This window comes from Equus asinus, chromosome 2, assembly GCF_041296235.1.
Source record: "Equus asinus isolate D_3611 breed Donkey chromosome 2, EquAss-T2T_v2, whole genome shotgun sequence".
In the NCBI taxonomy this organism is placed as follows: Eukaryota; Metazoa; Chordata; class Mammalia; order Perissodactyla; family Equidae; genus Equus; species Equus asinus.
Window position 1 is genome coordinate 98656490 of NC_091791.1, and position 26750 is coordinate 98683239.

Here is a 26750-nt window from a genome sequence, read left to right on the forward strand (position 1 = left end):
CAAATCCCCCTGGCACAGAGTTGTGTGTTTTTAGTTGTAGATCCTTCTAGTTGTGGCACATGGGACGCCGCCTCAATGTGGCCTGACGAGAAGTGCTATGTCCGCACCCAGGATCTGAACCAGCGAAACCCTGGGCCGCGGGAAGTGGAGCGCGCAAACTTAACCACTCGGCCACAGGGCCGGTCCCCTGCATTTCTAACAAGATCCCAGCAACCAATGCTGTCGCTCCATGGACATACTTGAGTAGTGAGGACGTGGACCCTCCACACCTGGGACAAGCCTTCTGGGGGTGGCCGTGGGGGTCAGGGCCCTCCCTGATAACTTTCCTGGTGAGGAAAGAGGCTGAGTGAGCAGTGGTTCCACAAGCTGCAAAAGGTGGTCTGTTAGTACGTATTCTGGCAAAAAAACCCTGTCTGTGACCAAATAAGTTTAGGAATCATGGATTTAAGTGAAACCAGTTTATTTTCCACAGGCTTCTCAGAGCCTTTACTGTGCTAATGTGTACCTTGACGCCCCCAAGTGGGGCAAGAGCTTGCAGTGTTGCACAAACTTGGTTTTGACCTTGGCTTGCTTTTGCCCTAGAGTACCTTGATTGCCTAGGTTACGAGGAACACGCTCCGGTGATAGCTGCAGATGCTGTGCCTCAGCCTCTGACCCTCCATGACCAAGACTCCAGTTCTTTGGCCATACCTCCCCACAGCCCTGCCACTAAGCATCCCTGAGCAAATCTGTTCAGGGGAAATACAGGGTGACGCAGGTGTGACCCTCCTCTCAGCTAAGGAGAACAAAGGCAGTGCCAGGGGACACCCGTGCCTCTGGCTCCGGGGACTTGCTGGGCTCTGAGGCACCAGAGAGTACCTGGAGCTGCTGCTGCTTTGAGAGCCCTGGGGCACCACAGTCTCTCCGGATCGCTGTTTTTGTCACTGTGGGTTCTGAGATGGGGTGATCCAAACGTCAAGGGCCACTTGAATGGGTGGACTCCTTCTCACTTTTGTCTCGGAATTGGCGCTGCCCACAGCCTGAGAAAGGAGGTGTGGGGCAATTTTCTAAGAAATTAGAACAAGGACCATCAAAGAATTCCTTACCAAGCCATCCTTTGCAACAAAGGCCCCAGGGTGGCTTCTGTAGGAACCAGAAGTGCACGAGGCATGTCTCTAGCATCCCACAAGGAGCTCATAGCCAAGATTCCCGGAACCTCTCAGAAGGGGCTTCCTGGGATCTCCAGCCCTGAGTGAGAGCCCAGGGCGTCAAAACCTTGGTCACACTCTGTGCTGGTTTCTCTGGAATGCATCTCAGGCTGTGGGCTTAGCAATAACAACCCTTCATAAGAAAATGGGTCTTGTGCTTGTCTCAGGGGACAGGCAGGAATCAGGGGAGTGAGGTGTGAGCAGGGAGAGCATGACTCTGCAGCTGGTCAGGGGAAGGAGGGGCTCGGGTGGGGGAAAGGTGTGAGGGCTGAGCAGGCAGACGTAACAATCAACAATCGTCAACCCAGGAGGTTCTCGAGAAGGGGCCATTCTGTTCTGAGGTAATGGTCAGAGGGAGAAAACCTCAGTCACAGAGGAAAGGAGAGTAGCTGCCCCAGCCTCAGCCTGTCTCTTCCAAGACTCCAGGTCCACGGCCAGACCTCCACAGCCCTGCCATGTCAGCATCCCCAAGTCTCTGCAGGGGCCTGCCCACCGCACACTGGTCTACCTTCCAGAGAGATCAGACATGCAGGAGCTGGGCGGGCCAGGGGGGGCCTCGCTGCCCCCCAGAACATTTTTCTTTCCAACCCATATCATACCCTGTATTTTGTCACTGACCCAAGTCTTTGCCACCATAGTGACACTTTGTCCCAGGGCCTCAGGGGCCTGGTCACAGGCTTCCTGGATCTCATGTGTCCCATGAGCAGCATTGATGGGGCAGCCAGGGAGCTGGCCTAGGGTGTGGGATTCATGTGGGGCCCTGGACCACAGAGCAGACTAGGAAGCACTCTTAGGACCCTGCTGGTATGCAGAGAGGGTTGTGGGGAGGGGGGCAGAAGTGGACAGAAGCACAGGGACTGGCTCAGAGGCAGATAGTGCCCCCTGACAGGGTCGGGTAGAGCATTATTGCAGACCCAGGAGGTCTGAGTGTAGTCTGAGCCTGAACACAGGCCTGGACAAGTCAGAGGACAATGAACTCAGTGAGGGGCTGGGAACGGGAGCCCAGTCCAGGATGGCTTCAAAGTGGTACCCTGGCAAATGGGTAAGAGAAATGGCTTCAGTTTCTGGCCAGGCTGTAGCTACAGCTAGCTGCAATGGTTGGGGACCAGATCCATCTAGGGACACTAAGGAAGCCACTATAAGGCCCCCAGGGGTGGGGCATTAGCTGTGCCCACACGTGAACCCCCATCTAGCCAGCCACTAGGGTAGTCCCTGTGCTAGTTCAGCTCCCTCTGCTGGGCACCTTGAGGGTCACCTCCTCCTAGCAGAGCCTACAGATCAAAGGGATGGGCTTTGGGCATTTTGGGCATGTAACTCAGTGTGACAGGACTTTCCCTGGCCTGACTGGGAAAGGAAGGGAAAACAGGAATATTCTGACCCACGAGAAGGCCTGGCCCCTGGAGAGCCAGCACCCTCATCACCAATTTCTTCCCCAACTCCCCAGGAAATTCACGTCCCTCTCAGTCATTCCCATTTCTACTACGGCTCCACATGAAAGAGGGAAAAAAAGAGGCCTGCCTTAGGTCCCTCCTTCCTCATCAAACATTTACTGAGCAGAAATGTGTGCCAGGCATTCAGGTGAAGAAGCTACAGGCTAACAACCAACCAGGACTGAGGTGTGAACCAGGGAGGGATGGCCCAGCCTAGTGGGTCCCATCGCACTCCACCAGCCTGCAAGTGGCTACAGAGTGTGCAGGGTTGGGAGAGCCCCAGCTCAGGGTGCGGGCAGGAGGGCTGGGGGAGGGGGTCCTCAAGGAGATGAGCTGGGTCCTCCTTCTAGGACTGCCTGGTCAGCTTTGCCTCCCAGGGTCAAGAGAAGGTCGGTGAACTAGTGCCAGGAAGGGTGAAGCCCAGGATGAGTGTGGAGAACAAGAGGGTAAGAGGGGCAGGCCCACAGGGAAAGCAGCACTGCATACCTTCTTGGCTCCTCCGCTTGATGGTGCTGGTCTGACCCCATAGTCTCTCCCCCGTCCCCATCCCACAGATTTGTCTACCAAGAGAGAAATCAGGGCCGCACTGTCCGATCGTGACACTGGGAAGCCCATCCTTATTGCCCCATTACTGCAGAGGATGCTGTGGAGTCATTGAGGCCTCGCAGTGGGACCTGGGACAGTGCTGAGGATGGTGAGCAATGCCAGGGATGCCCACTCTGAATTCACTGGTCACTTCTTTTTTTCTTTTTTTTTCTTTTTTTTGAGGAAGATTAGCTCTGAGCTAACTACTGCCAATCCTCCTCTTTTTGCTGAGGCAGACTGGCCCTGAGCTAACATCTATGCCCATTTTCCACTACTTTATACATGGGATGCCTACCACAGCATGGCTTTTGCCAAGCGCTGCCATGTCCACACCCAGGATCCGAACTGGTGAACCCCGGGCCACCGAGAAGCAGAACGTGCGAACTTAACCACCGTGCCACCGGGCCAGCCCCTCACTGGTAACTTCTTATCCTGGTGCCAAGGACCCTCCAACTTTAGCCCCTTTTCAGATCTTCCACCCCAAGATTCCACCTGAATGGAAAGACCCTACAGCTTCCCTCTGGTACCTGGAGAACAGAGGTTGGCAATAGCTCAGAAAGAACACTTCTCTTCTGTCCTGTCTCATGAGTCCCTGTCTTTGAGACTAATTTAAAAAAACCTTTTAAGTATAATATTCATATAGATAATTGTACAAATCACAAGTGTGCAATTTGATGAATTTCATAGAGTGAATAAGTTGTGTACACAGCATCTAGATGAAGAAACAGAGCACGACAGCCCACCTCCCTCATGCCTCCTTCTGGTTTGGGGCATTTTCTTATCAGAAATCAGAGGCAGAGATTACAGAGCTCTGAAACGGTTCAGCCCCAGAGTCCAAATGGCAGTGTGAGTCCAGAGGTGAGCATGAACTTGTGTCTGGCAATGCCAACATGGTGGCATACGCTGCTCTCTGGGGCTACTCAGATGTGTTATCAACAACCCCAGCGGCAGGGGCGGGTGTGTGGAAATAAGTGGGGTTGTCTTCTGGTTTTGACTGAGGGAGAACGTGAGGGAACAGCTCTGGAGAAGAAGGAGCTCTTGAGGGCTGGGCAAGGTGACCTTGATCTAGGCCTTGCTGTGCCAGGACCCCAGCATCTGCACTGCAGATGGAAGACGGAGAAGGGGCTGGGAGAAGGCGAGGCGAGGGCCTTCTCACTAGGACCACTGCAAGATTGAGACTCTGGGGTGCTGACAAGAGTAGCTGCATATTCTCAAGTAAATCCCTAAACTGTTCAGTTTCCTTGGCTGCAAAACAAAGGGGAGGGCCACTCAGTTCGCATGTCCCTCCTTGTGCGGAGACTCCAGGCATCCTGCTCTAACCTATTTACAAGTGTCTCAGGACAAGCTTCAACTGTGGTCAGTGTGATGGCCGACCTCCAAGATGGCCCCCCATGATCCCTGTTTCCTGGCATTCACACCCTTGTGTCATCCTCTCCCACATTTTATCAGGGTTAGTGAGTGTCAATAATAAGATACTGCAGAAGTGATGGTATGTCATTTCTGAGATTAGGTTATTAAAGCTCCTCCACTGCCATATCAGTCTCTCTTTCTTTCTCTCTCTGGTCATTTACTCTGGAGAAAGCCAGCTGCCATGTCTTGAGCTAAAGCCAGCAACACTATGGAGAGGTCCATGTGACGAGGAGCCCAGGCTTTGCCAGCAACCACTTGAGTGAGGCAGGAAGCAGATCCTCCAGCTCCAGGCACAGCTTCAAATGACTGCAGTTCTGGCTGACAGCTTGACTGCAACCTCGGGAGAGATCCTGAGCCAGAACCACCCAGCTAAGTCATCCTTAGATTCCCGACTCTCAGAAATGCTGTGCGAGAATAAATATTTGTTGTTTCAAGCTGCTTAGTTTTGGGGTAACTTTACAGCAATAAATTAATACAATCCAGCCCTCGACCCATTTCCTGGGGTGTTGGAAGTGTCCTCAGAGGGAGCCTAGGCCCCCAGCTCTGGCTTCAGAGCCACATTCCGTGTCACTGGTGTGCTGGAGCTGGCTTGTCCTGGCTCATGAGTGCCCACTGTTACACTTTCAGGAATTTTGTGAGCTGGCTGGTGTCACATTCGTAGTTTGAAATCAGCGATGGTGGGAGTATTTATGCCACAGAAATAGGTGAATACTACAAATTACTCCCCTCCCCACAGGCAACTGTCAAACATTTACCAGCATACCACTGGCGTTAATTACCTCCATCCCTTCTCTCTTTAAAAAATTATGATATTTAAAGATAGTAAGGAATAAAATAACAACCACTAGTGTACTGATTACCTGGCCTAACAACTAAAACACTTATCAATTCGGTCAATACCCTTGTACTCCTCATTTCACAAGCTCTCCCCTCCTCACCCGAAGTACATCACTATTCTGAATTTTCTGTTTATCAATGCCATGCATTTTTTGTACTTTTACTACATACAGATATGTTCCTAAACAATATATAATATTGTCCTTTGCGACGGTGGTGTACTGGATGTTTTAAAATTTTATATAAGAGGCATTATAAGGTATGTATTCTATGTCCTGCTTTTTTAGCTCAATATTGTTTGAGTCACCCATGTTGATACGATCAGCTTTATTTCATCTACTTTTCCTTATACACATGTAGTATTGCACTGTATGACTATACCACAATTTATTGATCCACTCTCCTGTGGGCGGGCATTTAAGGTTGTTATTTATTTATTTATTTTTGCAATTATGTATAACACTGCTCGGTATTTTAACTCATGCCTCTTTTAACATGTGTGAAAGTTTCTCTACCATGTTTTCCTAGGAGTGGAATTGCTGGGTCCTAGAGTGTACACATCTGCAACTTAACCACATAGCCAAATTGCTCACCAGGATGGCTATTACTTCACATTAAGAATGTTCACAGCACCTTTATTCAGAACAAGTCCCCAAACTTTTGGAGACAATCCAAATGCCAATCAACAGGAGAATGGAGAAACAAATTCTACACAATGGAATACTACTTGGCAATAAAAAGGACTGAACTACTGCTAATGCAACAACATGGGTGAACCTCACAGATGCTGGACCGAGCGAAAGCAGCCGCAGGCTTGTATGAAGTTCTAGAACAGGCAGAATGAATCTGTGAGGAAAACAGTAAGAGTGATGGTTACCTCAAGGAAGGGAGTGTAAAGTGGGAAGAGGCATGACGGAACTCTATGGAGTTCTAGAAAGATTCTATGCCTTGATGTGGGCAGCAGTTACCTGGGTATATATGTAGGTAAAAAAAATCATCAGGCTGTATACTTAAAGATTTGTCCACTCTTTGTACCTTATCCTCAATTCAAAAAATGCAGAAAATAAAAGCGAAAACCAAAGTGATTGAGCCAGTTGACACTGTCACTGGCAGTCATTCCACTTGTTGGGTAGTGAGACTTTTTCATTTATCTGAGACGTGTGAATGGTACCCTACTGTGGTTTCAGCTTCATTTTCCTAGTTATTGGTGAGGGCAGACATCTGGTGATCATGTTTCTTGGCCATTTGGGTTTCCACTCCTGACAACTGCCTGTTCCCATCTTTTGCTCATTTTTCTATAGGGTTGTCATATTTCTTCATTGATTACAGAAGTTCTCATATAGTTTGGAAACTAGTCCTTTGTAACAAGATCACATATTGCAAATATCTTCTTCCAGCCTCTGGCTTGTCTTTTTAAGTTTTAAACATCTTTTGATAAATCAAAGTTTTTAATTCCAATGTGGTCAAATCTATCAATCTCCCTTTATATTCTGTGCTTGCTGTTCCTCATTTGCAAAATTCATCCACACTCTGAAATAATAAAAATATTCTCCCAATATTTCCTTCTAAAAAGTTTCCAAGTAATTCTTTTCACATTTTTATCTTTAACTCACTTTAAATTTACATTTGTGTACGATGAAAGGTGGGGCTGATCCACTTTTCTTTTTTTCTTTTTTTAAAGATTTTATTTTTCCTTTTTCGCCCAAAGCCCCCCTGGTACATAGTTGTGTATTTTCAGTTGTGGGTCCTTCTAGTTGTGACATGTGGGATGTCGCCTCAGCATGGCTTGATAAGCGATGCCATGTCCATGCCCAGGATTTGAACTGGCGAAACCACGGGCTGCCGAAGCGGAGCACGTGAACTTAACCACTCGGCCATGGGGCCAGCCCCTGATCCACTTTTCTTGAATCCACTTTAAAAGACAATAAAACAAACAACATGGTTTCTTCTGCGCAGGCTTGGGAGAGCTGAGCAGAGGCCGTGTGCTGACTTTCCCTTGTGGTCTTGAGCTGCTAAGTGAATCCCCCTCTGATCTTTCTCAACCAGGAAAACTATTTTCTCCCAGCAGTCTCTTTTCTTCGTTCAGCTCTCTGCCTGCAGTGGCAGCACTGAACACCTGAGCAGATAAAAGACTACAGAGTCCCTCCTGCCCCCCGGTACATGCATTTAAAACTTAGTGCAGCCAATTACAGCTACCCTTCAAACCTGTATTGTAAATCTGGGACTTGACTGCAGAGACGGTGCCAGGCATAGCTGGGCTCAAAGGCTGTTTGTTGACTGGGAGAATGGATAATGCTGCCTGTTTGTTCCTGCTGCTTCTGCCAGGGATCATCTGTGGGGGCTTGACCAAGTCATTTAATATCTCCACCTCTGCCGCTTTCCACACCCTGCCCTGTGGATTGTGGACACCCTCTAGTCCTACTTCCTGCAGGCCTGGCCAAGTGTGTGCAGACAGCAAGGACTCACCCATACCTGAGGCCATGACTGTATTTGGACTCAGCCACCCTTTTCTTCACCATCTACCATCCAGGGTTGGTCAGAGGGAAGCGCACATATGAGGATGCTGGCCGTTTTGTCCTTATCTGGTTAAGACCTCAGGCTCTGAAGCCAGAAGACTGTCTGGATTTAAGTCCTTGCTCTTCCACTTCTAGCTGGAAGTGCTTGGGCTAGTTACTTTACTTCTTTGAGCTTCAGTTTCCTCATCTGCAAAATGGGCTAACATAGGTCAAACACTCAGAACTGTGCCAAGAACATAGCAGGTGCTCAGTGAAGATCAGCTAATTATTATTATTGCAACAGAAAGTTTAGGAAGAGGGATTTGAGGCAGCAAAATTTCAGTTCCAAGTCACTTTCATTTTCTTATGGCTGGGAGTTTTAAAACATGAGAGAGCTCTCAGACACCTGTTCCCTTGGGCACCATTCCAGGTTTCAGATTCTTATCTTGCTCAGCTTTGGGTCAGGGAGGATCACGGAAAAGATCACAAGTTGGCAGCCAGAGTGTTGCACGGTGCTCCTGAACACGCTGGGCTTGGCTCTTTTAATTAGAATTAGTGACCAAACTTAGAATTAGGAAGATTTCACATGAAAAAAAGCAAACAAACTGTATCGCCAGCTTGTCTTGAAAGATCTAGCTGGGCTGGGACCTCATTCCTGCCCGGTGACCATCAGCTAATTGCCTTTTTAGATGTGCCGTGGGCCTCCTTGGTGCTCTCATCCACCTTCACTTGGCTCCTGGGCTGTATGTAGATAGCTGGGTGTGGCGCCCCCTGAGAGGACAAGCGGGATATGCCACCTGGCTGCAGTTGTCCTATGCTGTTTGTGGGCCAGGGTGAGACTCTGGAGTGGGCTGCTCCTGGAGAAGAAAGGGCCCCAGGAAGCGCCTGGCGTGGGAGGGTCCCAGAACCAGAGGGTGGGATTCCTGGGTGGCTGGAACGGGCCATCTTGAGGAGGGAGGGCAGATGGCTAAGCCGCTCCTCTGGAGGGGAAGAGAGGGTGGAGCAGTTGATGGCTAGGGGATGCCAGGCTCCCTCTTGCCCTTCCCCTGTAGCCATCACTCTCTGCCCATAACCTCAGCAACCCAAGGAAGCTCCTGCATGAGGATATTCTGTGGATGGAGACTGGACAATTCTCACTGTCACTGAGTCCTCCTGTGGATTTCTACTCCAGCATCTGTTCTTACCCGCACCACCTTCTTCGGTTAATCCTTCTGAAACACTAGGCTAGACCATTGACTTCCTCTCCTTCCACTGCCTCAGACAGAAACCTACAGTTACCTGTTCCCCTCCCCTTAGCCATTAGGTCCAGGCCAGCCTCACCAGCCCACCAGGAAGGCAGCAGCGAGTCTCCCCAACTGCCAGGAGGAGTCCTGAGCATAGTAAGCGCTTTATAAATACTATTACGATGACGAGGTAACACCTGCAAAACGCTCAACAAATGCTGATCCCTCTCCTCCTCACTCCAGTCCCTTGTCTACCCCGTTTCTGTGCAACCTCTGCCAAGTCTCCAGCAACATCTTAAAGGAGACCTGATACTGCCATTCTCCTGTTTACAATTCTTAACAGCTCTCTGCTGTCTGCAAAATAAAGGCCCTTCACAAACCGGGCCCAGGCTTCCCTCCTGCGGGACCAGCACGCACTATCCTCCGTCCTGGGATGGAGCCGCTCCAGCCAGTCCTCCCTCTCGCCTTTGCTCGGTCTCCCCGCCTGGAATGCCATCTCCGCCTCTGCGCTGCCCTGGGGCTTCCGGCCCGCTCCTGCCAGCCACCTCGGGACGCCTTCCCTGACAACACCCCGCCCATGGTGGTCTCTCTCGCCCCGTGGCCCCCGCCCTGTCCCTTGTTCCCTCTCCGTGAAGCTTCCTATCGCAGTCCGGCAGCAGCGTCGGAAGCGGTTTCCCCAGGGAACTACGGTCCAAAGAGGAGCTCTCATGTCTTTGGAACTTTCCGGAATCCCCGGACGCCCTCGCCGCCGACCCCATGCCAGCACCCAGAACGGCGGGGCTAGTGTGAGCGGCCTGCTGGAGCCGGGGGAGGCGGGGGCGCAGGCTTGGACCGGGGCGCGCGCGGGTGGCTCTCCTCGGGGCTCCCTGTAAGAGGAGGAGCGTGGGCACTAGAGAGGACTTTACTGACAAAGCGCATCGCAGGGGCTTGTAAAGCGTGCCCCATTTCACAAGAGGTAAACTGAGGTCCAAAGGACACAAACTTGCTCAGGGTCACTAGGCGAACACCCTACTCGCGCTTGGCCCTTCGCCCTCCCAGGGCGTGGCTGCGGCAGCAGCGGCTGCGGCCCTCGGCTGGGGGGCGGGGGGCGGGGGAGCCTCGGCCCGGCCCGCCGGAGGGGGCGGGGCTCCGGGCGGGGCCGACACAGGTGCTTCGCATCCGGCCGAGAGGCGGCCCCGCGGGCTTTATAAGCCGGTCCGCGTGCGGCGCTGTGCGCGGCTCGCTGCAAAAATAGTGCCCACGTGTCTGCACGGCCCTCGCCGCGCCGGCCCGCCGCCCGCCGGCCGGTCGGTCCTCCCGCCCGTCCCGCAGGGCCACGCCGGCCCCATGGCGTTCCCGCTGGTAAGAGCTGCCCGCCGCCCGCCGGGGCGGGGCGGGGCCGCGGGGCCGGCCTCTGCAGCTAACGGTCCGCGCGCAGCCTCGGCGACACCGCGGCACCCCCGCCCCCGCGGCCCGTGCGCGCGAGTCCGGGCGGGGCGCGGGTCACGTGCCCGCGGGCGTGGGGCCTCGTGGAGGGTGTGTGGCGGGGGGCAGGGAGCCTCCTCGTGACTCAGGGCCTTTGGGTTTAAAGGCGCCGCGGCCCTCCGGGGGCGGCTGGGGGGGACCTCCACGCTGCGCTGCAGACTCCCGGAAACCTCGAGCCTCTGTCCAGGTGGGCGCTGACCGCACGGAAGGGCGCCCCCGCGCCCTGGAACGCTTCCTTCTCCCGCAGCCGTCGCACGTGAGCCCCGAGCTGCCGGCACTGGCAGCTCACGTGCCTCGCAGCGCCCCACGCGAGTCTCGCTCGTCCCGAGTGGGCGGCGGCGGGGGGAGGGCGGCCCGGGGGGGGCGGGGCTGCCGGCGGCGAAGCCCCCCGCGCTGGGCCTGCAGGCGCCGGACAGCGCCACGACGGCAGTGGGCGCGGCTCCTTTAAGGCGGAGGGATCGGGCCCCTCGTGCGGCCCGCGCGTTTCCCCAGCCCGGGGAGGTCACGTGGCTTCACACGTCCGATTAGCGCGGAGCTGGAGTTGCGGGGCGAAGTTGGCTGTGTGGGGTCGCGCGCGCGGGGTCCCGGGCGCGAGCGGCTGGGCGTCGCGCCGGCAGACCGCTGCTGTGAGGTGGGTCCCAGGGGCGCGGGCGAGTCCCTGCAGGCTGCGGCGGGGCGGCGCCGGGCGCGGAGAGGCGTGCACGTGGCCTCGGTGTGCCCTTCGCTCCTCAGTCTGGGAGCCGGCGGGGGCGGGGGACCCGGGCTCGGGTCTGTGGGAGCGGGGGCCGGGGAGCAGGCTGGTCAGGAAGGCTTGCGCCCGCCCCGTCCCCGGGGTCAGGGACCGAGGAGAGGGCGCTCACCTCCGGCGGTCCCGTTGGCGGTTCTCGCTGGGCTCTTTCTCGCGCGGGGCTCTCTGGGCGGCTCGGCCCCGAGTGTGGCCGCCCTCCCGCAGGGCCCGGGCCAGCCGCCGTCCTGGTGCGCGGCCCAGCGCTGCCCGGGGGCCCGGGCGCGCGTGCGGCTCTGGGGCGGCTGGGCCTGCAGGCCGGGGCTCCGGGCGCGCGTCCTCTCGGGAGGCCTCCCTGGGAGGCCGCCCCCGCGCCCTGTCTCGGCGCTCCTCGGCCTGCGTTTCTCCCCGCAACTGTCTCCCTGGCTACCGGCCCGCCTCTCTCCTGCCACCTCAGTCCAGTGCTCTGCGTCACTTGCGGGCACCGGGGGCCAGTGGGTCGGAGCTGGCGCCCTGGAAGGCACAGGTGTACCGCCTGCCTCTCGCCGGCCCCTCAGGTGACAGCGCTGGCAGGTGCCAGCTGGAGCGCGTCCCACCGAGGATAGTTTCCACGCGGAGGCTCTGGTTCTCTCAGAGACTGCGGAGACGGGCCGGGTTAAAAATAAAAACAAATGCAAACGGGCGGAGCAAAGCCCTGGAGCCCTCGGGGCGCCGGTGGCTTTCCTGGTTGGCTGGGCTTTTCGTAGGTGGAGGAGGAGTGGAAGTTGGTTCTGCTCCCTGAGCTCCAGCCCTCGGCACAGGCGCGTTCAGGGCTCCCCGCCGGGCTGTCGCCGACCTCGCTCGGAGCCCAGCTGCATCCCAGAGCGCGTCGCTGGAGCATTTGTTTTTCGTCACGGTGATTTCATTTGAACTTGAGTGGCCTGGCAGTGCGTGCTCAGTTTGCAGAGCTAGGATTCGGAAGGGACGACCCTCTGTGTACGGCAGTCGTGCCTTCCCCTCCCGCAGGTTGTCTTGTAGCCGGCCCCCCCGCCCTGCGTGGAAGGGGAGTTGTGCCCCCTGTACGGTGGGCGGAGGCTGGAGAACTGGTGCACGTGTGAATGGTGGTGGGAGGATTTGGGTTTGGATTGGGCCGTAGGCACTTGGTATAGGAATGGTACTCGGGTCGTTTATTTCCCTCTGGTACACGCGCCAGCATCCGTGCGCGCAAAGTGGAGGGAGCTGATCAAAGTACTAAGACACTGAGCTTGTTAAGGAGCTAATGAGAATAGCTATCTTAGTAAGTATTTTCACCGGACGGCAAGCTATTTATTTTGTTTTTCATCCTTCAAATGGGTTGCAAACCCACATCTCTGCAGGGGCCTGACTAACGTAAGTGAGGAGAGAGAGAGAGAGAGGAAAGCAGAGTGGTGCCTACTGAGCTACAGAATTTGTGTCTCTCTGGAGGGAGCAGCCAGGAGCTGGTCGTTGCCATGCAAAAATGTGGGCCCAGACTGGATGGATCTTTGACTTTCTTCCTAGTTAAGCTGCCAATCTATTTTTTAAATGTAGCAACTAAAAAATTTTAAACGCTAAGGAGCAAAGGTACCATGTCTCTGAAGATCGGATGCCACCTGAGGGCTAGTTTGGGATGTTAAAACATCCCTTTTAGATTTTTTCCCCCTATTTGCAGATGATGAAACACTCAGAAATTAAGTCACAAGGCCGTTAAGTGATAAAACCCGAGTGTGAACCGAGGTCTTTCTGGTGCCATAGCTCAACCTCTGATAGTATGTGTTTTCTAGTGTGTCAGAGGGGTGAATGGGTTATTGGTAGTGTACATTCTGTGGAAAACGTAGTGGTCGGTGGGCTGGTCACATTTATAGGCAAAGTGAGCCTTGGCCTCATTGGAGGAACTCTCTGATTGCTGTGGAGTCAGTGTGGGTCTCTGAGCAGTGGGGCGGCAGTGTTGCCATGAGGAGGAATGTGCTGTGTCGATCATTCCGTGATGTGTGTCAGAGCTGTTCGCTGATCCTGAGAGAGCCAGAGGTCTGGAGAAACCACGCTCCTCCCATTGGGGGGTGACCTCCCATCCCTCTGCACGGAAGACTTCACTTTTTCTGGAGTTAAAATTTTAATGACTTTTTTTCCGAGATGAGGCAAATTTGAAGTTATGTAATTTGTTATAAGACCTCTAAGAGTAGAATGGGGCTTATTAAATCTCATCTTTTCTCTCTTAGCTAAAATTCCCATAATCCCATCTCGTAGATTTCCAGGAAAAATTAATAAGGGTTTTAGCAGTATGTGGTACAATCTTCTGGGATAAGCTCCCAGGGCACAAAATAGCCCGACGCCAGGAAGGAGGGGCTGGGGTCTCATTCTGGGTGAAATTTAGAATTCCAGCAGTGTGCACAGTCGCTCTATCAGATGTAAAGGGATGTGTGTGTCTTTATTTCTCGATCTGATTCCCGAAAGATTCAAAGCTTAAAGCAGTAAAGAGAATATTAAGAGCCTCTGCTGAAGGAGTTTTTTTGTGAGAATGCAAACTCAGATACAAACTAGATAGCTTTTTTACCTGTGGTCTGGGAGGTTTTGGGGAAGATCGAAACCTTAAAATGTTACCTGTCCCCAGCTGCTTCTCCAGCAACCTTTACGGGCCAAGCACTCAGCTGTGAGTTCAATGTTTGAATTTTGGGGTGGAGGGGAAGGGTGAGGGGACTAAAGTAGCTCTCTGCTGGCATTTTAGTGTTTATATGCTAGGTAATATTCATGTGAACTTTCTCATTCATTGGTTTCGGGTCCCTTGGCTCAGTGACCAATCCCTAAAATTGTTCTGTTTGTTTGAAGGGCAAATTAGTCAGTTTGTACTTCTGGGTTGAAGTTTGGGACAGGAATACATACCAAACACGGATATTAAACGTTTAGGCTGTTGTCTTCAGTAGCTAGTGGTGGAGGCAGCAAAAGGATCGTGGGATCAAGTATCACATTATTTTTTCTCCTGTGGAAGAGCTGCCCTAATCCCATCCTGTTCTGCAAATCTGCTTTTCCCAGGCAGTAAGCTGTCCTGACTCTGGGGAGAACTTGCCAGAAGGCTTGGGGGTAGAGAGTAAGGGGTAGGAAGGGGGTTGGACCTGGAGGTTGGAGTGGAGGAGGTTACGTAAAGAATTTTTGCTTGTATCTGTTGTTTGAATTAAAACCAAGAAGTGCTGATTGCACCCTCTGTTTATTAAGCCTTTTGGATCCTGCTGACCTCCCCTTCTTTGCCCCCCACATTGCACCTTTGGCAATGTCCTTCGTTTTCTTTTCCTGCCATTGTTGCAGCCTGTTTTTAGTTATATCTGCTTATGAGAGCTTGTCATCTTCTGTAAGCACAGGTTCCACAGCTGAAAGATTTTTACATTTAAGATAGGACCCCCCCCAAAACAAGGCATTTCTCAGTTATAGTAAAGTGCCTGAAAAGATTGAACTAAAAGGTACATAATGTATGCACAATTCATATTTTTCATAGGAAAATTATCTGACTTTTCATGAAAAGTCAGTATCCAAATTCCACAGTGTTAAATTTACGTCGTAGACGTAATTTTCACTGAGTTTTATTCTTGGGATTTGGAAAGATTCCTGTTAGCGATTATTTTGCCTCCCAAATATACAGTGTGAGTGTTTTAAAGAACACAGGCGTGGGGGGAGAATTTCTGAGTATATGGGGTAGAGCTTTGAGGCATGGATGACCTTTGAATTCTAGGCATCCTTTTAGACTATAGTGAATTAACACGCTTTGTTTTGATTTTTAAGGCATTTTGCTATGGCTTTCCTTGAGGTAATTGGAGAATCCCCAAAGGGCAGGTCTAAAGACTGATTTGTGTGCTAAAAATGGGTCACAGTTGCATGTAGCTGTTGATTCTGGGAATAACTTGACTATAATAGTGTTATGGTTTTATTCTTGGCCTGCATAGTATGCTGATATATGTACCTCCTGATGGGTTTAGCACCGTGGCCTGAAGTCTCCTTTGATAAAGGCGTGGGAGGAGCTCTCTTCTGTTAGAGGAAAGCAGTTGCCTTGAAGGGCAGGTTCCGTTTTTTTTGTGTCTTTTGACAGAACACTTAATCTCTTACTACTTAACACCTGTGCTCTTTGCATTCTGCCTTTGTACTCCTGGCTTCTGGCTCTGACACCATCTGTCTCCTGAGTCTACCCTTTCTCCTGAGACTTTTTTTTTTAAGCTGTAATTTTGGAATTGTTTTGAAACTCAAAGGTGTTAGAGACTTGTCTGTCTCCCAGGTATAACTTGGAGTTGACACCAAGCCCATATTATAAGATCTGACTTTATTTTCACAGACAAGGAGAATTAAGCTTAGAATGAAAAGTGATCTAAGTTTTCTTCAATCTAAGATCTAAGTTTTCTAAGTGATACAGTGAGTGGATGATAGAGCCAGAACTTGAACCCAGATCTCTTCATTTCCAGACTAGTGTTATTCTAGAACTCATGCATCTTGACCTCTGCTATACTGATCTTTGATTATCTCACTTAAAATTTCCACTTGGTTCATAAGACTCTCTGGCTTCCTGTTGTTTCGTTTCTTCTGTTTGATAGAGCTTTTCTTGTCCTGGCACTTACAGGCTTCATCTTCCCCCTGAATACCACATTCCTTGTGGGTCATGCTGTTGGCTCCTCCTTGTCCTCTGACACAGAGGGCCCATGTCTTCCTCTCGCACCTGTTCTCTCTGTGTGATCAAGTGTTAGGTGGAGCTCCTTAGCCCTGCCTCTTCTCAAGACCCAAAGTTCTGATTGGCCAACTGCATGAATATATTTATCTGAGGCATGTTAGACCCAGCAGGGCTAAAAACAGAACCAATTTCTTCCCTTTCTTCGTCTCCTGGGGCTGATCTAATTCTATCCCCTCGACCCAATTTGTCTGTTTTTTTTTCCAGCTAGACTCTAGTTTCCTCCTGCGGGAAAGAACTGTGTTTGCGTGTTTTTGTTTTTATTTTTTTACCACTAGAGATCCCAGTACAGAAGGATGCTAGGTAAATATATACTTGTAGCTTTCCTTTGGAAACCTCTTCCAGTTTGTATAATCGTGAAGTCTTAATATGATCTGTCTGTCTCCCTTGGGCCCTGTATCCTTTGATTCCTTCTCCATTCCCATTGCTACCACTAGTTCAGGTCTCCCTTGGATGAATGTTTTCAATCTGCTTTTTCCACCTTCCTCTTCAGTTGTTCTTGTCTGTTCACACCCACCTCTCTGTGTGGAGCTCCACCATACTAATGGTCCTGTTGCTCCAGACATGTCCCTCTGACCCTTGGTCTTTGGATCTTAGTGGATAGTTTTATCTCCCAAGCTGAGTGGTGAGCTCTGGATGAGATAGCCTTTTCCTAGATCTCTGGCCCCCCCGCCGCCCCGCCATGGGAATGACTAGTGAGATGTTGCTTGATTAAATACAGGAGTTTTAAGATGAAACACAAAATGTCCCTTGGATTTTTGGACTTAAAGGGGCTGAATTTAGCTCTGCTGGTCAGGAAATTATGCCAGCTCCGCCATTCTGCTACTTTTCCTGCTCATATTGCCCTGTTTTGTCTGACTTTGTGAAGGTCTCTTAATGCTAAAGCTTCTGAGTGTTTCAGATGAAGCCCTGAGAACAGTATTTCCCTGCCCTTGTCAGAGACTGTCCGTATAACTTCAGTATTGTCAGAGCAGTTTCACCTGGTCTCTCCTCTCTTCCTCTGTGTGTCTTAGACTGCCTTGATGTAGAAGGAAGGAGATTTGGAGTCTGGGATCCTGATTTGAGTGCTAGTGTGCTGTTAAAACTGGTTGCCTTTGAGCAAGATTTTAAGTTTCTCTAAGCACACGTTTTACTTTGTGGTATGCAACTGATACAACCTCATAAATTCTCATGAGGGACAAAAGAAACTGAAGGCTCTGGCCAGTTGGTCATCCAGGCCCTATTCTTGCCCTCTGCGATTAGACCTGGCTTCCATTACTGTCCTTTTTCTCTAGTATTCAAGGCATGTCCTTCTTCCTATTCAAGGAGGAGTTCTGTGAGTTGGAGTCCATCTTCTGTCACAGCCTGAGGACCTCTTGGTCAGTCGTCCCTGCCCCGCCTTTCTTCTCTCTCTGTAACCATGATCACCTCTCTCCCATCTTTAGACCTATCCTTAATACAACTCCACGTCTAGCAGCCAGCCTCACTGGCTTTCCTTCGTTTTCCCATCCATCTTTTGTACAAAGTAACCCCCCATCTTCACTGCCTCACTCTTCAGTCATCTCTTAATCCTCGGTCTGGCGTCAGATGCTCCTCGCCCTTCTCACACGTACTGTTCTGAAATTCGTTTTACCAAGTTCACTGTGTCCTATCAAATCTTACTGACGTTTGCGTTCCTGCCTAGATGTTCCGATAAGATCTCTGAAAAGCACAGATCTGATCACCTACTTCATAAGGCAGTGGTTCTCACATATTTTCACCTCAGGATTCCTTTACACTCTTAAAATTGTTGAGGACCTTGAGCTTTTGTGCATTTGGATCGTATCTATCAATATTTACCTGTTAGAAATTAAAACTGGAAAAAGTAAGTTTATTAATCACTTTAAAATAACAAATGCACTACACGTTAACATAGAATTTTATTTTCCAAAACAAAGAAAAATTGGATGAGAAGAGTGAGCATTTTCACAGTTATGCGAAACTTTTTAGTATCTGATTTTATGGAAGATAGCTGGATTTCCCCCTCAGAGTCTGTATTTAGTCTGTTATCATGTGTTGTTTTGGTTGAAGTCTATACAGAAAATTTGGCCTCACATATATGTAGTTAGAAAAAGGAGGAATATTTTAATAGCCTTTTCAAATAATTGTGGCTATTCCTTTTTGCTACTACACTGAACTCAGCAAGTGGTAACTCCTTAAAGGTTCGTTGGTGCCTGGAATCTGAAGCCTCATGGACATGCTCTTCATACTCGGTTACGTTAAAATGCATTGGTCTGTCTTGCACTCTTTGGATGGATCATTTACCCATGCCTGATTTTGTAACATCATATTTTAATCATTTAACAAATATTGGTTCACTGAGTTATGCAGTACTGCAAGTGTTGACACACTAGTTAATAGCACCATCAATCTCATCAGAAAAGTCTTCAAGTATTAAGGAAGGTGTCATGTGGCCTGCAGGTGGTGGCAAGTAAAGGGGTTCTAGAATTCAGATTTTTTCTTCAAAGTTCAAATTTTACCATTGGCAGCAAATACTGACACTTATTTTTTTTTTGTTTTTTTTTTAAATAGCTGGCTTACTTTGTTTTTAAGAGAATGTTTGCCAAATACCCGTTGATAACCGTAGTGTGTCACTTCTTTCAGGTAAAGAAGATTTGTGGAAAAAAAAGAGGCTAATTCTTCTTGAGACTTAATCACACAAATGCTTTTCCTTGAAACAGTCATTATACTTCCATGTGAAGCAAGTGGGCCTTAGGCTTACTTCCATTTGTCTCACGGAATGTTAAAAGCATGTACTCAAGGGTCGCAATTTAGTAGTTTTTCCTGCTTGGTCAAGGACGTTTGTAAGTGAATCTGGCTTTTTTGGGGAATGCGTAGCATGGAAACTACAGTAACTGCCTCTGCTGTTTATGGGCCTTGGTTCCTGCTGAGGTGCCAGTTACGCACTCCCACTGCTTTTGTACTGTCAGTGCAAATGTCAGCATAGTAGAAAGAGAAACTGGTATCTTAGAATTATGAAAACAGTTTTGATTTGCGGACCGCTGAAGGGGTCTTGGGGACCGCCATGGGTCCACAGACCTCGCTTTGAGAACTGGTGCCACAGAGTCAAGTCAAGGCTAGGCTCCTTAGTGAGAGCTCATAAAGCCGGTCATGGTCTGGCTTCAGCTTGGGACCAAGCTTGAGCCCTACTGGCCTACGCCTTTAACTTTCTTAAAATTGAGGGTTAACATACGTATAGTAAAGCTTGATCAGTTTTTGTATATTTATATATTATTATACATCTAAGTAACTACCATACAGATCAACATAGAACACTCCATAAGGTTCCCTGGTGCCTTTTCCCACTCTCTACCTCTCCTCCCCAAGTTTAACTATTCTGATTTCTGTTGTCATCAATTGGTTTTGCTGTTTTTGAACTTATGAATGAAATCATCCGGCATATATTCTTTTGTGTCTGGCTTTTTTCCACTTAATTTAGTATCTGAGATTTCTGCAAGTTTCAGTGGAGTTGAGAAGTTTTTTATTGCTCTGTAGTACCCCATTACAGATGAGAACTGTCCATCTTACAGGTGTCATAGATGTGAACAGTTTATCCATACTTCTGCTATGGGTGTTCAGAAAGAGCTAACGTAGCAGGCCTGGCTACCATCCTTTGGTTGGTGTCTGGGAACTTGGACTTTGAGTTCCCACCATTCCCAGAACTGGTAAGAGTGACTTATATTCCTAAACTATATGAACAATATTGTTTATGCTGAACACCTGCTTTCCTCCTGGAGTCTGGAATTTCAGTATATTCCAGGCAGAGGCTGCCTAAGTGACCAACCCTTAATAAACTTTAACAAGCTTCCCTTGTTGGCAACATTTCACACGTGTTGTCACAACTTGGTGGGGGAATTAAACACGTCCTGTGTGAGTCCCCTGGGAAAGGACCCTTGGAAGTTTGCGCCAAATTTCCCCCAGACTTTGCCCGTGCACCTTTTCCCTTTGCTGATTTCACTCTATATCTTCTGGCTGTAATAACTCTTAGCCCTGTGTGCTAAGTACAACCATATGCTGAGTCCTGCTGTTGAACCATCAAACCCGGGGTGGTCTTGGGGACCACTAATACAACAAGCATTAGTTTCGTTGCTGCTCAGATTTTGATTATAATGGGTAAAACTGCTGTGATTATTCTTGTAGCTGCCTTTGTATAGCGGTATGTGTTCGTTTCTCTTGCATGTCGGAGCGTGAGTGCGACTGCTGGGTCATAGGATAGCGTCCCTTGCACTTAAAATTCTGGCAATAATGTACTTCTGCTTGCCTAAAAGCATCCCTCTGTTGCATACCTGTTTGCCCTTGTACCTGTTATTTTTTTTTTTTTTGCCTAGAATGCCCTCCCCACCCCTACTATGCCTGATTGGCAAAACCTTTTAATCTTTCTACCTACCTACTACCCTTGTTATTTCTATATACGTTTATTATTGGGCTTACAATATAGCATATAACTTACTCATTTATGTGCTTGTATTCCCACTAGACTAACTCCTTGGGAGCGGGGACTGTCTTATTTATCCTGTGTCTCCAGAATGGCTCCTGGCATATGATGAGAACGCAATCAGTAAATGTAATTGCAATCTTTGGGTCCCCAAGCATCAGGTTATATTTTTATGGGTTCTTTGTTTTTTGTTCATGTGAAATTGTCTGTGATCCAAACTTAAAACCTCAAATTCTGAAATGACTTTGAGTGGCCTAGAGCTTTGACAGTGAGAAGAGAGAGAACTGGTGAGTGAATATTGATTTTGATCTTGTCTTAACCTTTAAGAAAGGAGTCACCACCATTTATGGTGGTTGTGATTGAAGTGGTAAAAATACCAGTGAAAAAAGTGCGATATGGGTCTGCCTTTCCTTTGGTATCTATATTGAGTGCCTGCAAATGGAGCAGATATTATTATGCTGGGTGCTGGTTAGGTAAAGGCCTTGGAGGACCTTACAGTCTGTCAGATGCAGAGCTAAGAATGCATGTAGCTAACAATTTGATAGGTAAATACGACAAGAACTACAATTATAGTGACCACGTGTTCCAGATGTTCTTGAGCAGTCTTGGAATTAAATATTCCCTTAATGTTCTCATAAACCTGTCCTGGAAATTGTAGTATTTCCTTTTCCAGACTGTTTGTAGAGCAACAAGAATATTGGGCATTACATGTACTGAATTAAATAACTGGAGAGTCGTTGAGGATCAGATCCCCAAAGATGCCAAGTAAGATAGACTTGAAATCTGGGCTGTGTTTGGCAACTATGAAGTCATTAATTGAGGAGCAGTTGTGTAGTGTCTTTTTGGGGGTGGGTGTCTTGCTGGCAGGATATTGTGGGTTGAGAGGATGAACAGGAGGTTAAGAAGTAAAGATAGCATATTTTCTAGAAGATTAGTGTAGAGCAAAAGAAAGAAGGCACTGGTTTGGGAGGATGTTTTAAGTCAAGGAAGATGTGGTGGTTTTTTAAGATGAGAGAATATACTTACAGACTGGAACCAGTGGAGAAGAGAGGAAAGTCAGATGAGGTGGTATCTTGAATCTTGTATCCGGAGATGGGTTCACTTTCTCTTTCTGCTGGTAAGGACCTGCAGCTGTATCTCCTTGATTCCTGGTGAATGTTCCTGCCCAGACCTCCTAATGCAGTTCTTTTCCTTGAGTTTAGTATTTTCTGTATCCACTCGGTGCTTGTTCTCTGCTTATCTATTATTCTCTTTCTCACACTTGCTTATTGAAATTCTGCCTTTTAATTATTCTCTAGCTTAAAAGTCTAAATTGTCAAACTCTTCCAGATACCTTAATTTCCTCCTCTCTTCTGTAACATTTTGTACTTAGATTGATCTCTGCTTATGTAACTGGATTTATTTCTTTTTCCCACTTTAATTCTCCCTAGGGTGAGGATTATGTTTTATCTATCTCTGTAATCTCAACAGCTAACCTAGCAGGTTTTTAGTATTTATGAAATACTAGATTGAACTATGTGAAACTGCCAGTTTGTTGGTCACAAAAGATAGAATCTTGATGATTTTGTATGGACCAACCTAATAAGTTATTATTTCTTACCTTGTTGCACAGAAGACTTGAGGTGAAAGCTGTTGAGAATGGACAAGTAAGGACCAAGGAGAAAGTTAAACATAGAGAAGCATTTCTTAACAACTATAGAGTCTTTAAAGTTCAACCAAAAACTTGGCTTGCAGTGAGCAGGTGACCAAGGCAAATACGGAAATTTGGCTAGAAGATTTACATTCTTCCATAAAGAACGTAAGGAAAACATACCCATTCCTCAGGGGAAACTGGAGCATTTCCGCTCTTTGAATGACATTTTTCTAAGTGGGTGTTCACATAAGGGCTGTTAAAATTGTAGTACACAGTCTTCTCAAAATCCGGAGTATAAATGCCATAGGTTTTCTTCAGCTTTATTATTACTTGCTATAAACTAAGGGCAGACTGTCAAAGTACATCTCAGAACCAGTTCTGTGGGGGCCTCTAAGTATATTACTTTCTGCTGCTGTGTCTTAATTTAAAGGCAAAATCTAAATGTTCAAGAGCAGTGCTTTTAACTAAAAGGTACCTGATTAATTAGAAAATCTTATTCTCAGGTGAAGTTTTAGTGTGAACACAGTTTTGCTGGGGGCTCCATAGATTCTGATTCAGGGACCCTGGGTTTGAAACTCCATCTGGAGTAGATAAACTGTGCCCTTCAGACAGTCTTTTGGTGAACGTATAGTAGGTGATTAGCAGTAATAGTTTTTCAGAAGTCTACAGTCTAGGTATTGTGTTGTTGATTAAAGGCAAACTGAATAAAATCAACCCAGAGATGGTAGAGTTGGCATTCATTTATGACAGTTAAATATCCCCAGACCAGGATTTTGACCTCAAGGAACGGCCATCCTGTCACCATGTTGATCCCGGGTTGTGTGGTATCTGAAGGCAAGGCCAAGATTTCCAAATTAGGCAGTTCTCGATTTGTTCTATCATACAAATAATTATACAATTTTGGGTATACTTATACTCGTTCCTTAACTAGCAAACATAGCTACATGGTGTAGGTTCAGACTTTTAAAGAGTTATGAGTGATAGTTTCAAACCACAATTGGAAAAAAAACAAACTCCAGTTATGTGCTGAACAAGTAAATGAGCTTCTTGGTGAATTTGGCTGGGATGAATAAGTTGAAAGCATACTTCTGCGTGGCAATGATTTGATCAACTATATGGAATTGGGGGCATCTGTCACCAAGAAGTTATTTACTGAGCATATCCAGGTACTCTGTGTTTCTCATTACTACAAAGTCTGCAGAATAGCTGATGCTCCATTTTATACCTGAGGCAACCAAGGCCCAAAGAAGATACTTAAGTGGTGAACTTAGTATTTGTACTCCAAAGCCTGTGTTCTTCCTGCTGTGGAACAGTGAGTCCCGGCTTTGGGGAGGATTCTTCCCTTGTGGAAAAGGGGAGTGCTTTCTTCAGACTATAGTCCCTTCTCACTGCCGTTCCCCCTCCCAGTTGAAGATTATTGCTATAGGAAGCCACTGTTTCACGGTGGGAGTGTCCGCACCCCTCTGCTGAGAGGAGAAAAATGGAGATCTACTGTGAAATAGCTGGTGTTAGCAGAGATTCCTCATGAACCATTCTTTCTGACAGTAAGTATGTGTCGCTAGGTTTTTGGGGGGGTGTTTTTTTTTTTTTTTTGAGGAAGATTAGCCCTGAGCTAACTGCTGCCAATCCTCCTCTTTTTGCTGAGGAATACTGGCCCTGAGCTAACATCCATGCCCATCTTCCTCTACTTTATATATGGGACGCCTACCACAGCATGGCTTTTGCCAAGCGGTGCCATGTCCACACCCATGATCAGGACTGGCAAACCCTGGGCTGCCGAGAACCGGAACGTGCGCACTTAACCGTTGCGCCACTGGGCTGGCCCCTAGTATAACTAGTTTTATCCTGAGCCATTTTTTAGCTAGTAACAGGAAGAATTATGGTTTTTCTTTTCTAGAATTTCCAAGTAATTCCTCCTGTTGATCCATGATTCTTGTGTTAAAGTTTGTGTTCTCTTAGAAGTCTGATCTATCATAAAGCCTACTTTTCTGTGCATAGTAAAAGACCAAATAAATTTCAAAAAAGAAAAAAAGAAAAAATGCTGCAGAGCCAGCCCTGATGGCCTAGTGGTTAAAGTTCGGTGCTCTTACTGCTTCAGCAGCCCAGGTTCCATTCCTGGTTGTGAAACTGTACCACTTGTCTGTCAGTAGCCATGCTGTGGTGGTGGCTCCCATAGAAAATCTAGAAGGACTTACAACTAGAATATACAACTATGTTCCGGGGCTTTGGGGAGAAAGAAAAAGAAGATTGGCAACAGATGTTAGCTCAGGGCAACTGTTTCCCAGCAAAAAAAAAAAAAAACTGCAAATGATCTCACTTTATGGCAAAATATGCCAAAAATAACAGTAAAGCTATCAGGAAATAATGGCATAACCAAGGAAGAAAAACTATTTTTCCCTATGGTAAAACGTGGGTATGGTCTCAGACCTTTAAATTGATCAAAGATAGAATATACAGAGTAACGGACTTGTAAGTATAGGGGTGGATAGAAGGTTTCTGTTTTGAAGATGACAAACTATGAATTCATTTAACTTAGAGAGTTTAAAAGGATCACTATATTCTATAGTAGCTTCAGATTGTAGGGAGTTCAGTTTGTATCATGTCTTTAGTCTTTTAATTAAGCTTTTTGAATCGAATGATTAGGAAGATTAGGCATGGAAGGGCCTGGAGTCTTCAAAGGAATAGTTGGCCTAGGCCTTTAGTACACTTTTCTCCTTTAATGAGCAAATAGATTCTTTTCTTCAAGGATCCCTGTGATGGCCTCTGACCCCTTGGTATATTACTAATGATGCTGCTGATAGCCAACACTCGTTTGTTCAGCACGTAATTATGTGCCAGGTACTGTGCTAAGCGTGTTACGTGTATTAATTCATAAAAAGCCCTATGAGATAGTAGTATTGCTTTTATCCTTGTGTACGCGTAAGGAAAGTGGTAGATTGTTCCCCATCTGATGTTGCTGGCTTTGATCTTTTTTTTTCTTTCAAATTGGGTACTCAGGGCAAACTGTTGGTACTTACTGATGTGATTAAGCAGTCTGGGGTATAAATTGAAGACTTCGTTTACCTTTGTTCTGCTTACACCGAGTCCTCTAGTCTCTGATTTGGTGTACTTGAGAGAAGGGGAGGAAGGGAGGCATTCCAGATATCACTTGCCTTGAGTTCAAAGGTTATGGTGTCTGTTCCTAGCAGGGTTGGGAGTGGGACAGAGTTGGCCAGGCATATTTCTAAATTGAGTTTTTTCAGGCTGCTTGAGATGATAAGGTTCTTAGACCTTCTGCTCCTCCCAGGGAAACAAGCTTCTCCCAGAAGGCCCCCACGTCTTCATCTTTCTCCTAGACTACTATGGCACTTTGCTCTCTGGTTCTCCTGCCTCCCATTTTTCATATAGTTGCTTGTGGTCTCCTCCTGAGATTCGCATGCAGTTGTCATTTTGCCTTTCAGCGTGGCCAGGTCTGGAAATCCATATATATGGCACATCTGTTATAGTAAATAAAAATTAGGTTAATTTTTGTATATTAAGAGAGGGCTTTTAAAGTGTGGAAACCTCTGATGTAGAAGATAATTCTGTCTCCTTAACCTGGCATATGAGGCCTGCTTTTCCATCTGCTCTCCTCTCCTGTATCTAATGCTCCACCACACTGGGCCATTTTTAATAATGCCCCTCTGTTCTCTGTGTTCTTCAGACCTTCCTCTTACCCTCATTCCAGGCACATTCTCCTCCTCCTCAGCCTGGAGGACAGTGTATGTTTACAGCACGTTGTAGCTTGTGTTGTGGTGGTTTACAGCATGATCGGGTCTTAGTTCCCTTTCTAGACTCCAGCGGTTTCTTTTGGCTGAGTCTCTGTCTAATCTGTCTGCACTTAGGGTGCTCACCGTGGATGACAGACTAACGTTTATTAGGCAGTGAATGAACGAAGCATGTGGCCGTAAGATCTGCACATTGATTGTAAATGCTTGTATCTTAGCTTTTGTGAAGTTGCCTTAGTGAAGTTGAGAATCATCTTAGAAATCTAAGTTGTGAAAAGGGCCTTGTGTCAGCGAATTTAACCGTTCTCGGTGCCTCTCTGGAGAGCTTGGGAAAGGGACCTTGCAGGACTGTGTATTCTTGTCATCCTCGCGGCTTGCAAAGGGTGCTTGTCTTTTCAAGAGCTTGAGAGTGATATGGGACTCAAGTTTGTACCTTTAAGGCCATCCTGCAGAGTTTATAAAACTGTAAATGCTTCTGGTCATTCTCATGCTTACCTGGATTTTAACAGGTAAAACAAAGTGACAACAGGCTCTTTTGGTTTTGTTTTGAAGTGACCATCTCTAAGACCTTAGGTGCTAGTTTCTTTGCTTGGTCTGTTTCTTGTTTATTTTCTCCAAGGTAGCTGGGAAGGATAGAACTTATTTCAGACTCCCCTTAGGAGATTCAGACTGTCAGCCAGTATTTCATTGCTTACTGTGTCAGGCGTTGGACGTGGTGAGTGAGGGAAATGGAAGAGCCAAGAATGGTACCTAAATTTCCATCTAGGGCGCCTGGTGCATGGTGGTGGTACTCACTGAGATGGAGAACACCAAAGGGTTGCTTTTGTGTGGAGCTCAGTTCATGATTGCTTCTCTGGGGAGTGC

The 26750-nt window shown here is 47.9% G+C and overlaps 1 protein-coding gene and 1 long non-coding RNA gene across 25 annotated transcripts in view; one reads left to right on the forward strand and one right to left on the reverse strand.

Annotated features, from left to right (window-relative positions):
- The first annotated feature begins 10197 nt into the window (after window positions 1–10197).
- CPEB1 (cytoplasmic polyadenylation element binding protein 1) overlaps window positions 10198–26750 on the forward strand; it is a 93929-nt gene continuing 77376 nt past the window's right edge. For 3 of the 24 annotated variants that reach the window (XM_044760751.2, XM_044760748.2, XM_070494612.1), the window contains exon 1: window positions 10356–10508. In XM_044760751.2, coding sequence (XP_044616686.1) covers window positions 10494–10508 — 15 coding nt within the window. In that variant the 5' untranslated portion in view covers window positions 10356–10493. The other 21 variants (XM_070494588.1, XM_070494591.1, XM_070494603.1 and 18 more) reach the window with 18 other exon arrangements.
- The window catches only part of LOC123281518 (uncharacterized), a 53757-nt gene continuing 51682 nt past the window's right edge, over window positions 24676–26750 (reverse strand). The window contains exon 3 of the long non-coding RNA XR_006521077.2: window positions 24676–25616. This is a non-coding gene — a long non-coding RNA (uncharacterized lncRNA). The remainder of the gene's footprint in view (window positions 25617–26750) is intronic.